The 16216-nt window shown below is 45.4% G+C and overlaps 1 protein-coding gene across 2 annotated transcripts in view; it reads right to left on the reverse strand.

Moving 5' to 3' along the window:
- GRIK3 (glutamate ionotropic receptor kainate type subunit 3) overlaps positions 1-16216 on the reverse strand; it is a 210623-nt gene that overhangs the window by 75665 nt on the left and 118742 nt on the right. For both annotated transcript variants that reach the window (XM_054571562.1, XM_054571563.1), the window contains exon 2: positions 4157-4333. In XM_054571562.1, coding sequence (XP_054427537.1) covers positions 4157-4333 — 177 coding nt within the window. The remainder of the gene's footprint in view (positions 1-4156; positions 4334-16216) is intronic.

Consider the following 16216-nt stretch of genomic DNA (forward strand, 5'->3'; position numbering starts at 1 on the left):
TACATGCAATACAAACGTATATATAACCAAGGGCTCTTATCCAGAATTTATAAAAGACTCCTACAAATCAATAAGACAATGACAAGCAACTCAATTTTTAAAAGTGGGTAAAAGGCTCAAAAAGCACTCCAGGAAAAAGATGCAAACGACCTATGAGCATATGAAAAGACACTCAACATCTCTGGTCATCAGGGAAATATAATATGACACCGCAATGACATGCTTACTACATAAACCACCCAAATGGCCCAAATTAAAATAAAATTGATTTTACCAAGAGTTGGGAAAGGTGTGGAGCCACTGCAAGTGCCATTCACTGCTGCGGGAGTGCAATCAGTGTGACAACTTGGGAAAACTGTTTGGCTGAGCGTATGCACATCCTATGACCTCACACCGCCAATACTATGTACACATCCAACAAAAAATGTGCACACTGTGCATCAAAAGGCATCTACGAGAATGTTCATAGCAGTGTTATTCTAAGGCCCCAGATGGAAACAAGTCAAATGTCCAACAGTTATATTTGTTTTGAAAAACTGTGGTGTATTTGTATAATGAAATATTTGCAACAATGAAGAATAATAGACTACTGTTTTATTCAACAACAGATGAATCTCATAGATATGTCATAGGGGAAAAGAAGAAAGGCTCTAAAAAGTACACCCTGGTATTCTACTTAGGGAAAGTCAAAAAACAGGCAAAACTAGTGCATGGCACCAGAACCCAGAACAATGGTGCTACAGTATGGCCTTGGAAAGGCAAAGGGCAGATGAGATGGACAGTCATCACAGAATCACACACACATCAGGACGCAGAATTGTGAAAGAAAAGCCCAGGGTGTTATAAGATGGAAACAGGGAGACCTGACCTAATTTGGGGGCTTGGGAAGGGCTGCCCTGAGAACCAGCAGTTTGAGGGAAGAATGAATTAGCTAAACAAAGAGCATGGCAGAGGTGTGATTTACAAGAGAAGGGGAATTACAAACAAAGGGAATGGCCTGTGCAAAATCCCAGCTTATTACTCTAACCTGATTTTTCTTTTGCAACTAGAGCTTTCATGCTAAACTAAAAGGTTTTTTTTTTTTTTTTTTTTTTTTTTAGTATACTTTACAGGAATCAGCAGTTTCCCTCCCTGTGCAAACCTAGGAAGCAGTCTGACCTCAGGACCCCAGGAATTCAGCTGATAAGAAACCAGATGGCCAACTCAAGGATGCTGACTGTAAAGATCCACATCAAGGCCTATGGGAAGATATCCTGCATGTCTACAGCCCCTTCCCCCGATTTCTTTGTTCTGCTTTCCCTCTCCTTCCAGATAAAAACCTTTGCTGGCACGGAGATGTTAAAATGGGCTTTGGAACAAGAGTCCCCCATCTTCCTGGGGAGCTAGCACTTGAATAAACCTCTTTCCTCTTCACCAGCACCTGTCTCACAAGTTTGGCTTTTGTTGTGGCAGGCAGCTGAACCTGGGTTCAGTTACAGGAGGAAACCTGGCACCCTGTGGATGGCAGGTATGGCTAGAACCTAGAGGCTGAGTGAGTAAGTAGCACAGATGTGGCTGGCAGGTCATGCTGGGGCTAGACTGGACATGCCCTCAGGGGCTCTACCGATGATTTAGGGGAAAAAATGGGACATACCATGCAGGTTTTAAGCAAACAAGTCAGGTGATCTGATGTAGAGTGGAGAGGGGCTGTGGCTTTGGTCATTTTGACCAGTTTGGCTAGGCTTCCAGACTTGTGTATTTCTGTCTTGAGTCTGCTTGTCGCCTGCCCACCCCCAGCCCCACCCCCTCCGCCCACAGTGGTTCTGTATCATGCAGGACTAGAAATTCCTACTGGAGGAAATGCCTTGGAAGGCTCTGAAGTTCTGCCCCAGGCTCGCTGTTGGCTGGAGAAGGTCTCTGCACTGAATTACAAGTGCACCACGAGACAGTCATTGTATAAAATTTTAGTGGTTTTTTAGAAAAAATGGACAGAGGACTCAGTCTAGCTCTTTAGGGTGGTTCTGCCCACATGGACCTCTGTGTTCTGACACTAGGCATTTGTTCTGTGTCCTGACCTTTTTACTGAGCAGTTTTGATTGAGTTCAGTCATTATCTAGATGGACAAGGCTGGGCAGAGGGTGCCAGCATGAACTCTCAGCAGGGAGGTGGATACCTGACTGCACAGTGTAGGCTGCAGGGCATGCTGGGGAGGGAGTGGGCGGGGGGAGGGCATGCCAACACAGGAGAGGGGAGGTGGGCAATGGACCACTCTTTGAGGCTGTTAGGATAGGGTGGGAAGAGGGTGGAGTCCCTTTAGGCTGGGTGTATGTTGGCTTGGAAACTCAGGCCCATGACATCAAAAGATTCAGCATTAGCCATTTTCAATGTCAGGAATCTTCCAAACTTCAAATGCACAAGGCGAGAAGAAGCAGGGTAGAATGGATGAAGGCCAGTGGTAGGAAAGTGTTCTTGAGCATTAGGCCCCTGACTTGATGGCTCAGTGTGTGGAGAGCAAATCAGTCAATGTAATACAGGCATAGTCCAATATGGTACTTCATCAGTGCCAGACATGGATCTAAGCATTTCACAAAGCTGTGCATACTTTGCAGATGTGAAAACTGAGATACATATTGTCCAAGGTCACGCAACTAATCGAGTAAACAGGGTGCAAGTCTAGGCAGTCTGGCTGCAAGCCCATGCTCTGCTGCCTTTCTGTGCTGAAATGTTTGCCCATAGTGGGGCTTTGTGGGTAAACAGAGCCAGTAGCAGGTAGCACCTTAGCAAGTCTGCACCTGGGAGCTCAGGAGACCTTGATTAACAATTGAGAACCCTTTAGAAAGACCAATGGTCCCCTGTGGGTGGGCCTCAGTTTTCCCAAGATAGATGGATGATGCTGTTCCTAAGCTCAACTGACAGGGGTATTGGACAATGATGCTCAGCCTCCCGTTCCCCCTTCTCACACCATTCATTCATTGATTCCCTCAATGATCATTTCACTGAGCACTTACTATACACCAACCTGTCTTTTAGGTGGTTAAAAAGAGTCGTCCTGTCAGTGGTATTGGAGAGAAAGGGAGAGACATTAAATACACACAATTATTTAAGTGTTAATTGTTATAAGAGCCTAGAAGAAGAAAAGCAAGGGGTGATGATAGCATACTATAGGAAGGACAACCTAGTCTTCCTGGGAATGAGAGTCCTTAGGCCTGGGATTTTTAAACAAAGTTTTGGGGAACGCTAGGGTTCTATGGAAGTTACTTTCAGAGTTAGCTAAGCCTTTAAGTTAAATTTCAATTAATATGTATATAAACTGTATTTTAAAAAATAGTAACAAAAGAGCATACTTGTATACGCAAATGTGCTGCACTGGAAACTACTAGTTCATCCAGATACTGATAAGTCACCTTTTCTTTTTCTTGGAATAAATTTATTTACTCCTTTCTGTGCAGGGATTGAAGTTTATTGTCAATGCCTCATTGGTGAGGATGGAAGAAGCCCAACTTTTTTTTTTAATTTTTAAAAAGTCAGATGTGGGAAAAACTGTTTGATTGGGTTTACTACAACTTGTTTTTATAAATTATGATTTCTTGCTATTTTGTAGCCAAAACAAAATGTGAAAACATTGAATGCTGAGGTCAATTCAGACTTCAAGTGTCATCCATAGCCTCTCGGGTCAAAATGTTGTAGCCATAGAAGCAGCTTTGCTGTTTTTAGTAAGTCTTTTTATGGCAAGTAAATGTTCCATATTTGAACTTACATGTATTCTGTTTTATGTGCATTTAAAATGTTTATATTCTGGGTAGGATTTCAATGAAATAAAAACAAGTTGGAAAATGTCTTCGGTTTAGAGGTGCCAGACGTGGGCTGCCCTCCCTCCTGCTGTGTCCCCAACCTCATCTCAGGCCCCTCCTCTCACCCCTGATGCCCCTCCCATGGCCCCTCATTCCCTCACGGCCCCTGACAATGGCGTGGGGACTTCTGATGGACAATCCACTGCTCCTCGGGGGTGATACAGCCAAAAGTGAACTGGAACTGAGGCCGGTCCTGAAACTGGGCAAGAAAATGATCTAAGCCCCAAGACTACCCAAAGCTTTGGGCTGTTTTCAGCTCCTTGGACAGCAAACACTGCCTTACTTCTGCTCAGGCCAGGAAGAAAGCAGACAGAGGGCACACTCACCCTTCTTGGTGGCTTCGAAGCTGTCGTGGAAGTGAATCCTCTGGATGTCATAGGTCAAGGTTGTGTTGGGCAGCAGAGTCCTGTTCCTGTTGATGATGTTGGCAGAAAATCGAAAGGCGTGCTCCTCAGCGTTCATGACCTGGGCGTTGGGGCCATCTGCATACTCAAAGATGCCTCCTGTGAGAGACGGGTACAATCGTGTGTGCTGGGGAAGGAGAGGGCACCAACAAGGACGCTTGGCCCAGGTTTTGTGGACAAGCTCCCCACTATGTGTTCACTAATATCCTAGATAATTCACATACACAGAAATTGTGCTGGAGCATAAGAAATAAGAAAATCCTCCTAGTTCATTTCACTCAGCTAGCAAATTCCTGATAACAGAGACTGACAACCAGAGCCCAAATAAAATCACCAACTTATTAATATTGCTATAAAATTTCTCAATAGAGTGCTGGTGAGCAGAATCTGCCAGAATATTACAAAGATAACATACCATGACTCCGCAGAGTTGTATTCCGGGAAAGTAAAGGTGGTCCAACATAAAGAAATCTATGAATATCATTCCATCACATCAGTAGCTCAAAGGAAAAACCATATAACCAAATCACAAAATTCAGGAAGGCATTTGATAAAATCCAATCCTTATTGTTGTTATAAATGCTTAATAAACTAGCACCTGGAAAAATACTTCCATGAAGCACCTTTAGGTCAAATCAGCCTTTAACATCACACTAACGGTGGGACACTGGGACATGCTCATTAAAAAGGGGGGGGGAGAATCCGCACCACACCATTAACCAATGAAATGAGAAAAATCATACATCTGGGACAGAAAAAAAACCCTTATTTGAAAATGATATGCATGCCTTCCTAAAAAAATACCTTCAAATAATCCCTAAACATGAAAACTAGTAGGAGCTAGTAGAAGATTCAAGTTAAGTGACCAGTTAGCACAAATTAATAATGTTTCTTTATATCAGCAACAACCGATAAGAAAACTCAGTGGCAAAATAACTTCCTTTACAATGTTAACAAAATATTAAATAACTAACAACAGATCAAATAATAAGTGTGTGCTTCTAGTCACAGCAATGACAAAAGCACCTTAAGTGAGAGACATAAAAGGAGGCTTAAACGAGGAGACATGTCATGTTCCTGGGTACTTAAGGGTGGAAGTGTCAGTTTTCTCCAAATTAAATTTTCAGTTCAATTCAATTCCAATTAGAATCATAGAAGGGTATTTTTTTTACTTGACAAAATGACTCTAAAATGCATCTGGAAGACTAACCAGGAGATAACAGTCAAAACGAGATGAGAGGTGACTTGCACTGCCAGATTTAAAATATATTATAAAGCCAAAATAATTAAAACCATGTCCTAATGGCATATGAAAACACAGGTAAATCAATTGGATGAGATTAAAAAGGTCCCCAGAAAGAGATTCAAGTAGAGATAAGTATGTAAGACATGATAAAGGTGGCTATTTCCAATTAGTAGGTAAAAGATGAATTATTCAGGAATTGTGCTGAGACAATTATTCAATTATTTAGGAGAAATTTAAGTTAGATTCTAATCTTAAGCCACATATCAAAATAAGTTCCAGATGATTAAAGATTAAATAGCAAGAAAGTAGGAGGAAAGAAAACACTACAGAAGTGCCAAAAAATAAAATATAGATGAATATTATGCAATAATGAGGTGGAGGAGGGCTTCCTAGGCATTTCAATAAAGTCAGACATGCAGGAGAATTGATAACTCCACCGAATTCATATAAAACTTGTATTTATCAAAACTACCATGAACAAAATTAAAAGGCACACAACAAACTGGGAAACAATATTGGTGACATATATGGCAGTATAAAGGTTGATGTTCTTATGTTATAAAAAGCACTTGAAACTCAACAACAACAAAAAAGATAAACACTCTTATAGAAAAATGTATAAAGGAGGCGGGGGTGGGCTGGGTGGAGGAGAACAAAGGGGGGAATATTGGGACAACTGTAATAGAATAACAATAAAATATTTAATAAAAACAATAAAAAATAAAAATAAATAAAAAAGAGGAAAACTAGCAACCATTAAAAAAAAAAAGAAAAATGTGTAAAGGGCAAGCACAGATGTTTCACAAGAGAAAAAATGATAATACAAAGGAGCTATTAACATGTGAAGAAATGTGCACCAAGCCTAATAATAAACTCAATGTAAACCATCAGGGAGATACCGTATTTTGTTGTTGTTTGCCTGATTCATTGGCAAACGTAAAATAAATTATAACACCCAGCTTTGGTGAAGGCGTTTGGAAACTGACACTGCTCTGTTGGTGGAAATGGGAACTGGTACATCCTCCTTCCCAGTGGCGATTAGAAATGTAACAAAAAGCCTTAAAAATGCTCATGTCTTTAACTCAGTACTCCAGTAACTCCCATGATCGGCACATTATGTGTGGGGCGGGGGAACTAGAGACGTCCAACACCAGAGAAATAGTCAAAAAACTGCAATTTGCTGTATATTCCATATAGTGGCCAACATTTCAGGTTTTGGGAAATACCATAATGTATGTGTAAGTGAAAAATGGAGGTTAGAAAGCAGGAGATGCAGTGTAACCCCAGGTCAGAAGAGGACGAAAAGGAAGGTGAGGGGGAAATTATATCATTGCCGTTAAGAATGGGAGACATTTCAAGACAACACAAGTGAACAGTCCTAGGTGGTAGATTTCTTATTTTGTTCTTTGTGCTTTTCTATATTTTCCAAATGAACCTCTGTTTTTGTTTCTTTGTTTTAAGAATCAATTTCACTGAGGTATTATTTATTTTAAGAAATTCCACACAATTCACCTTGTGTTAAGTGTACCATGAGTTTTAGGAAATTTACTGAGTTGTGTGGCCATCACCACAATCCAGTCTGAACATTTCCATTGTCTCAAGAAAAGCTCTCTCGGCCGCTTACACGCAATCATTGTTTTCACCCCCAGCCCCAGGCAACCACTAATTTACTTTCTGCCTTTAGGACTTTGCATTTTGGGGACACTTCATATAAATTGGAATAATGCAATCTGTGGTCTTCTGCATCCAGCTTCTTTCACTTAGCATTATGTTTTTGAGGTTTATCCATTTTGTAGCAAGAATCAGCTCTTCGTTGTTTTTTGTTGTTAAATAATATTACTTTCGATGGATGTACCACATTTTATTTATCCATTCACCACTACTTGATGGGTATTTGGGTTGTTTCAATCATTTTGAAAATTTTTAAAAAATATCGAATGTTTTAAAAAGTGAGCAAAGAAATTTGCCTCCCCCGGTATTCCAGCAGGCTCACCATTTGTAAGGCATAATGTGTCTGAGTGTGAGTCTGTGTGGGAGTTCATAAACATGCTGAATGCACAAGTAAAACAAGACGAGAAGAATGCATCCCAAAACACAAAAAGTTCTCTCTGAGTGGTAGGATTAGGGGTGACTTTAATTTCCTTGTGTTTTTCTGTATTTTTCAAAAAGGTCTGCAGGGAACATGTGTTCCATTTCTCATCAGGAAAGCCATCATGTGATTGTGCGTATGTGTTTAAAGGAAAATAATGATCAAAATACCATATGACTCAGTAATTCCATTTCTAGGGATATAAATTTAGCAAAAGTTAGAGATACATAAACACATGTATAAAGAGATTCTTGATATAATATTGGAAAAATAGAAACAACTCAGTGTCCTAAAGGAGGAGACTACTCGATGTATTAAAACACACCCATATGGCAGAATGACTTGCAGGCATCAACAGTCAGGGAATGGGATGGCTTGATATGGTGTCCAGGATTTGTTTCCAAATAGTATAAGGGAGGTGGACGTAAAGGGGATGCAGGTCTGGCAGCATGAGCCGTGGGGCGGTGGGGCTGGGCGGTGGGGCTGGGCGGTGGGCCCACAGGGACTCATCATACCATTCTCCCTCAGCGTATCCGAAAGACACCCTCCATGATAAAATATCCTTTAGAATCACAGTGTAAGGCAGAAATCACAAATCATAGTAGTGCAATTAGAAAAGAGAAATTATTTGCACATGCTTATGGTTGTTCTCCAGAAAACTCAAGTGAAAATCAGATGAAAACCTAGTAGAAACTAAACAGGGAGAGGTCATCCTAGGGCACGTGCACACACACAGAAAACCGTATAGTCCTCCTCTACATCAGCAAAAAACAGGGAGAAATTATACAGGGAAAAAAAGAGACCCTCTTCACAACAGCAGCAACAAAAACGTAAAACAGCTTACAATAAATGTGCAATTCCTATATCAAGAAAACTACAAAACTTTACTGGGGGACATAAAAGAGGACTTGAATGAATGGAGAGACATAACTTGCTCCTGGAAGGGAAGGCTCAATATTGTAAAGATGTCAGTCCTCCCCAAATTAATTTATAAATTTAATGGAATTCCAATTAAAATCAAAGAGGACGTACCAGAAGGGCATACACCAAAATGTTAACAGAGGTGCTTTCTAGAAAGGAAAAAGAAAATGGATTACTTCTGCTTAGTGCTTTTCCCCCTCAAGTCCTCTGCATTGAGTGATAGCTTTGGTAATAAGGAAAAAAGCTTTAAAAAAAATGCTCTTAATACTTAATAACATAAGAAATATTCATCCTCTCTTCCCTTACCCTCGAGCAACAAAATCATATTATAGTATGATAACTATTTATTAAACCAAAAGCACATATTTATATTTATAGAAAAAAGACTGGAAGGATTTGTATCAGTGTGTGTGTATTTCTGGGTAGAAGGGGCTTATGGATACTTTTAATTTTGCTCTTTGTATTTTCTTGATATTTCCAAATGATTTACAATAAGTAATGTTTTATTTTTACTGTTTTAAAATGTAGAAAATTAAAGAAGAGAGCCTGGGGAGAAGTCTAGTCATTACAGATCCCTATCCCAAATGGAGGTCAAAGGTCGTGGAACGAAGCCATTTTCTAGGGCTTCACACCTTCTTCCTGGCCCCTCACACACTGGCAGGTGGGAAGGAAAGGAAAGAGGCGCTAATACCTCACAAGGGTGATGACATGATGTCTCAGCCATTGAGACCCAAGCCTAGGATAGGGCTCAGCCTCAGACAACAAACAATTCAGTTCCATAAACACCCACCAGTCTCTGCCATGTGCCAACCTATCACTGGGAGCTGGGATACCAAGAGAAGTCAGCACTGGACCTCTGCTCTCCCGGGCTCCTGCTCTCTTAGAGGGCTTAGCTGACAATAACCAGCATACGAGTGGCGCAGTAGCGGAAAGGTCCCCGCTGCGCCCCCCAGACTCCAGGCACAGCCCTGCCTCCGTCCAAAGCCTCTGAACTCGCTATAGCCACTGAAGTTACTCAGTCCTTCTAAGACTCAGTTTTTCCATCTGTAAAAGGGGGTACATACTTCAAAGGGTTGATTCTTGCAAGGAAGAAAGGAAACGATTACAAAATGCGTGGCACACTGAGGCGAGAAATCCTTCAAGGAGGAGAGAAACAATGCTGCCTAGAAAAACAAAATAAATTTTGAGTTTCCACATTCTAGAGCAGGGGTTGACAAACTTTTTATCTAACGTATCAGATGGGAAATAGTTTGGCTTTGAGGGGCAGATGTTCTACTCAACTCTACCACTGTAGCATGAAAACAATGATAGACCATATATAAACAAATGGGTGTGACTGGGTTTCAATAACACTTTTTTTTTTTTTTTTTACAAAAACAGGTGGCAAGCAGATTTGGCAATCCATATAGATGGGCTGTAGTTTGTCCCCTGCTTTAGGGGAGGGGCAGCGTCATTCTCAGAGGTAAAAGCCCCGTGGGGCCTAGATGGAGAAGATATGACTATCATAGTCCTAAATTGTTATGGAAAACAAACAAACAACAACAACAACAAAAGAAAAAAACCCCAGATGAGCTGTTGAGTTTCTGAATGGGGAGGGTGGGAGAGAAAGGCACTAGGTAAGAAGAGGACTCAAAAAATGGGGAAAGAGAAAGAGACTGTAACCCAGGCCCAAAGGCAGGAGAGGCTGGTAGGAAATCCTCCCCAGTGGGAAGGGGCTGAGCTAGCAATGACGCCTGATGCCTGGCTTTCAGTTGGCTGGCACTATGCAGTCTCCTCCCTTCCTTACAAGACCCAGGGTTTAGGAAAGTCTGCCACAGAAAGCTGACTCCAGCTTGTGCTCTTTGGGGAGAGTGAAGGAAGGTGGGCAGTGTGCCCAGCCCAGGACGAATCAGGGCCGAGAGAGGACAAGAGGTGCAGCAGGTGGAATGAGAGAGGAGATGGAAAACTCAGCAGAGAAGGAAGCTGGAGCAAGAGGTGATTAGAAGTGGGATGCCCTGGAGCATCTCAGAGGCAGGAGAGATGGTCCCCTACCTCCCAAACGCAAGGGTCGGAGTCATTCCACTTGAGAATGTAAAGACAAGGTGACCCCAAAAGTCTGAATGAATGTCTTGGGACACCCAAGCAGCAAATACTTAGTTACAGCCTAGAGTTCAGAGAGAATGGATTCTGGATGTGGCAGACCTGGGTTTGAGTCTGGGTTCTAGTCATTGACAGGCTGCTCTTTTTTCTAGAGAACTGTTCCAAGTTGAAGGAAGCCACCTTGCCTAGGTTACACCACTCACCTCTGCCCTAGGGCAGCCTGCAGTCCTGACTGACTCTTACTGGGGCTCAGGAAGGTGGCCCCCTTGCTCTGGGGTGAGGACAATTCTGTGGTGCATGTATGCTCCAGGGCCTCTCCCAACAGCTGACCTTGCATCAGGCAAAGGCCTGATCTTACCTGAGGACACGTCTTTGCCCCCAACACAGCCCCCTTCTCTATCCTGCTTTGCTCGGCCCCCTGCTGGTTTTTCCTAAAGAGTGCTCTGTCCCTCTATCAGCCCGGTGCGTTCTGAATCCCTGCCTCAGGCTCTGTAGCTAGAGGTCCTGACCTAAGAACGAGATAACCTTACTGGGGGTGGGGGAAGGGGAGGAGGAGTTTCAGCCTCAGCCACACTTACCCATCAGTGCTTTTGGAGGAAGAGAAGAAGGAACTAAATCTCATCAACGGTTGTCAAGGGTTCTTCTTTCCACCCTCTCCCTTCTGGGTCCTCTCACCCCCTTTCTCTTCGTGCAAGGGGCTTCAGGAGCTCAGGCTCTGATGGGCTGGGTTCCTGATTCGAGCTCTGCTTCATGGAAGCAAGGCTGCTTTGGGTCTTGGCTTCTGGAGAGAGTACCCCTCCCTGCTCAGAGTCAGCTCCCCCATTCAACCGGATTCTCTCCCTTCCCATACATTCCTCATGATCGGTATTTAAAGAGGCTAATAAGTAGGTTGGCACCGTTGATTAATGCATAATCTTAATCATGATTGCATAGTGTAATTGGCATTAATTTGAAGAGCCAGTTCATTATGAAAATAATTTTCACTGCTTTCTGCTTTAATAAAATGGAGCAGAGGCACCAGGGCTGCTGAGGAAATGGGATGGGGGTGTGTGTGTGTGAGTGTGAGAGAGATGGATCCCAGAGGATGTTAGCAGGGGTGGAGCACAGTGCCGCTGGAACATTTCTTGAAACAGAATCTTGAGTGGAAGCCCAATGGGTAAAACAAGTAACAATGACGACAATGGATTATGCGTCAGGGATGATGCTAGGTACTTTCCATCCACTTCATTTAATACTCACAAGAACCCCTATAGCTACATTAGAGAGAAACTATTATTGCCCCATTTTACATAAGAGAAAACTGAGGCCCAGGGAGGTTAACGATGTTGTTGAAACTACTAACAGGCCAGTTCTCTTCTGCAACCAAAGCCAGCTTGCTAGAGCCAATAGTTAGATTTTCAGGAATTTTGAAAGCCCATTATTAAACCATTGGCAACTTGAAGTCGGCCACAGTAAGAGTATTTACATGATGGAAACAAGCAGGTGCTACATATTAGGATTTTTTATTTTAATTTTTTCGGAAGAGCATGTTGGCTAGCCCACTGCTCAAGCCCATTTCCACCCCCTGGGCCCTTGGAGACTTGATGCCACAGTTCCTGAGGAGGCTCCGCAGCCCCAGGTATCCGCCAGGCAGAGCCTGAAGACCACTGCTCAAACCTAACCTCCCCTGCAGACAGTGGCCTTGGCCGGTGGGTGGGGGAGCGAGGATGGAACTGGCTGTGCCAAATGGAACCAACTTCCTTCTTGCTCCTTCTACTATGGTATGTTGTCGTATGTTTTAAGAAACATTCTGAATACCCTAAGCATAATGCCCATATTTTTAAGACTTTTTTTTTATATCTCTGAAAATGTGCCCAGATGGTGGCATTTCTTTGCTTCCCTGGTGAGCATGCTATGGTGGCCTGTGCCAAGTTGAATGGGACCTCAAAAACCAGGACAAAGGGTTGTCACTGCTGCTCTGCTGCCCCTCATCATTGGGGTCAAGGGTCCTGGAGACAGCTCCCCGACTCTCTGGGCAGAAGGGCCTTTTAGGTCTCCCAAGGCACAGGTCCTGGGGCAGATGGAGCAGAAGGCTTTGTCCCTTGCTTAAGTCCATGACCTCATGGCTGTCTAGGGCTCGTCTGGAATCTGCTGAGATTTTTCTTTCCCTTGAACAGCTTTGCACTCTTCTTGAATTTGGCCCTTGCCAAGGCAGCCTGGCCAGCCCAGCTTTGAGCTCAGTGCACCTGGGCGACGCAGGCAGAGCCTACAGCACGCCTCCACTGTCTGTCTGGCAGCCGAGTCCCAGGAGACGCTCCCATTCCCAGCACTAGGCCCAGGCACCGTCTTGGGTGGGGGGGCGGGGGCGGGGGGAGTGCTAGTTTGCTCTTTCTCCCTAGTCTGCTTTGTTCTCCTTCTGAAGTTTCTAAGGTGTTGTAGAGATTAATTGAGACACTGATCAGTGAGATTGCTAACAGCTTCTTCCCGGGGCCACTGTCTGTTCTGATCAGGGTTCTTTCTTCCCTCTGCCAGGGCCCCTGAGGCTCTGTGCAGCCTGTGGGTTGGAAGAATCAGGCTCTTCTCCCTGCTGCACCTTGGCCAGCATTTCAGGAGCCCCTGGCAGTGCCTTAGAACTTGCTTTTAGCCTCTTTATATCCTGGTCTCAGCAGGAAGACGAGGGATAGGGGAACAAGTAGGCTGGATTTCCCCACTAGGTACAGCGCGTGGTTTCTAAAAGGTAAGCAGTGCCCAGCAGAAAAGGTCATGGGCTTTCTGAGGTCACGGGCAAGGAAGGGGAGACAAGGAGTATATGTGTCTCTCCTTTTGTGCGTGCATTCATTCATTCATTCATTCCCTAAGCAGTTTATTGGTTACAACTGTGAACAGGGCACTATGCTGGGCACTGGCTGAGTCAGAGAGACATTAGTGCTCCCAGTCCTTCAGAAGCTCATAGCCTGGAAGAGGCGATGACAGAAGGGGCACCAATAAAAACACTATTAGAGTAAAAACTCTCATGCAACGAGAACGGCCTACAAAGCTGGAGAGACTCAGAGAGAGTGTGGTGGGTATCTTCCCGGAGGAGGCAGCACCTGACCCTCACAGAGCTGAGCGGCAGGGGTATGGCCGCCAGTGGGGAAGAGGGGGGCCTTGGGTGGGTATCAGGGGGATGGAGACTTGTGCTAGGGGGGCGGGGTCAGTGCGGGGAGAGAGGGGCCAGGCAGGCGGGGAGCTGCAGGGAGTCCTTTTCTAGGACTGGCCAATGATGAGACGATGGAGGGAGGTGGGGTGTAGGAGAGGCTGCTTGGAAGAGGACTCTGGAATCTGGGTGACAAGGGAAGTTCAGTCCGTCAGGCTGGCTCTGCAAATAAACAGCGGGGGTTTGAATCGACCCCACTGCTTTCCAGCTGTATGACCTTGGGCAAGTCCCTTCCCTGCTCTGTGTCTGTTTCCTCATCTGAAGACAGGGACATTAATAGCACTTACAACACGGGGCTATTTTGAGGCTTAAATGACATAAATCATCTAATGCATATTGTAAGCCCTTGATAAGGTAAAACATTATTATCATAAAGTGACAGGGAAGCTAGGGGGCTTTAACTGAAATGGGGGTATCAGGAGAACAAGCAGATCTGAGGTGAAGATGTACACTCCTGTGGGGTCCCAGGGGACAGGCTCCTGATTGAGTCCTGAGGCCTTGTGGCAGTTGTTTTAATTGATCTGGCGATATGCGGAGCTTTGTCTATACAACTCAGGGACATGCAAGTCAAATATTGCAGAATCGACCGCGTTGGGAGGATGGCTGGAGGCTCCCGTGCTGCTCAGAGAACCTGATGACCGATGGGCTGTCATCAGGCAAGGAGCAGGAGGCAGAGCTGCGGGGGGAAAGGGGCTGCGGAGGGGCCCGGCGAGCAGTGAGCGCCCTTGCCGGAGGGGCTGGAGGAGTGAAGAGCGAGAGTCGCCAGAGACACCAGCCAGGCTGTCCCACATTTCAGATGGGCAGAACCATCACACAGCCCACCCTCACGCACACGCCCACAGCAGAAAGGCCGGCATTGCAGGCCCTGCCCAGTCCAGCCCGCCTTCTCCGGGGCCTCGGCTCCTCCAGGCTGCGTGCCCTCTGCCGGCGCTGCCTTCTCACCATTCCCTTCACGCCTCGGTCCCTTCACCTGTGCTCCTCCTCGGCCTGCACCACCGGCCCTTCTTTCTCCGTTTCTTCCTTGCAAAGCTGGCTCCCGTACTTCTCTCCTGAGCCTGGTGGCAGACACCGTCCTCACGCCCTTGTCCCACCTTGGAGGCCACCTGCACCCATTTTCTCTGCACGCCTGGGCGTTCTCTAGCCATGATGGAGGCATGCCCAGTGCAGGACAGGCCGCAGGGGATGCAGCCCCGCTTCCGTGCCACACAGAGGCACCATTTTGGGGCGCAGCCTACAGCTTCTCAAAGGGCCCAAGCCGGGCTGAGCCCAGTCACCCGGTGTCAGCACCTGCGGACACACCTTTATGACCCTGCTGCTTTCCCCTGTGCATCCCTGCACTTCCTGAGATCTTTTCCCAGATAAACCACTTACACCTTAGGTTTTGTTGGGGGCCTTCTTTTGGAGGTCCCCGACGGAGTCACCTTCCCTGAGCTCTGAATCCATCCCCCTCTGCATTCTCACACGTGTGCTCATCTGGAGGGTGGGGACACACAGCCACCCTGACATCTGTTTCCTGCCCCCAGGAAATACCTAACACACTATCTAGCACAGGGGGAGTGTCGAGGTATGTTTGTTAAATAAATGCATATGGAAGTATGCAGGCATGTGCACACATACATGTGCGCGCACACACTCACTCTACTCGTTTTAAAAAGCTAATTCCAGTTCAGGACTTTGATACATAAATGAAAAAGAAAAAAAAAAAAACCGAACCAGAAAAACCCAACAACCAAAAAACACACAAAAAACAAAAACACACAACTATCCTTCAGACCATCTACCATGATGCTGCCCAGCCAGGAGGACACCAGGCCCTGCAGATTTCACCCTGCCCCCGCCCCAGTCCCAGCAACGATGTGCTCTGACTAGACCAGGAAGCTGCGGCTGAGGTGCCCTTGGTGGATGGACAGAGGGCCGTGAGACGGGCAATGTGGCTGGGTGGCTGCAGACGGGGGACCTTGTTCTCCGTGGCTGCAGGTGGACTCTACAACCACATCTACCTGGGACTCATCTCCAAACCCCGGGCACCTGCCAGGTGGCAGCCCCTGGAAGACAGCCCTGTCTCCGGCAGCCCTTAAGTGCCAGCCTGCCCGCCCACAGCCCTGCCCTGAGGCTGCCAGGAGGCCCGACCTCAGGCCACTCCAGATATGGCGTGGGCAGAGGCAAGGGGCAGGGGGGCGGAGGCCGGGAAATTAGCGGAGGAGAAGGAGCCTGCTCTGCATTATTACTGCCGTCCTCATCTGTTTTAAATATCAATCGCTATGCAGGTTAAATACTTATTCAGATGCCTTTTAGCTTAAAAGCAAGCTAATTGATCTCTGGAGATCCTGAATGAACAGTGAAGAAACTGCACTAATTATAGAATCAACTTCCACTTCTCGATTTTGTTTTGTTTCTTCTCTGACAATACCGCTGCGGTGACATAAAGGGGCCTGGCAGAGAAAAACACATGTTGTTTTTATTGAGCTGAAA

This window comes from Pteronotus mesoamericanus, unplaced genomic scaffold, assembly GCF_021234165.1.
Source record: "Pteronotus mesoamericanus isolate MK-2021 breed Mesoamerican mustached bat unplaced genomic scaffold, CSHL_Meso_final contig_221, whole genome shotgun sequence".
In the NCBI taxonomy this organism is placed as follows: Eukaryota; Metazoa; Chordata; class Mammalia; order Chiroptera; family Mormoopidae; genus Pteronotus; species Pteronotus mesoamericanus.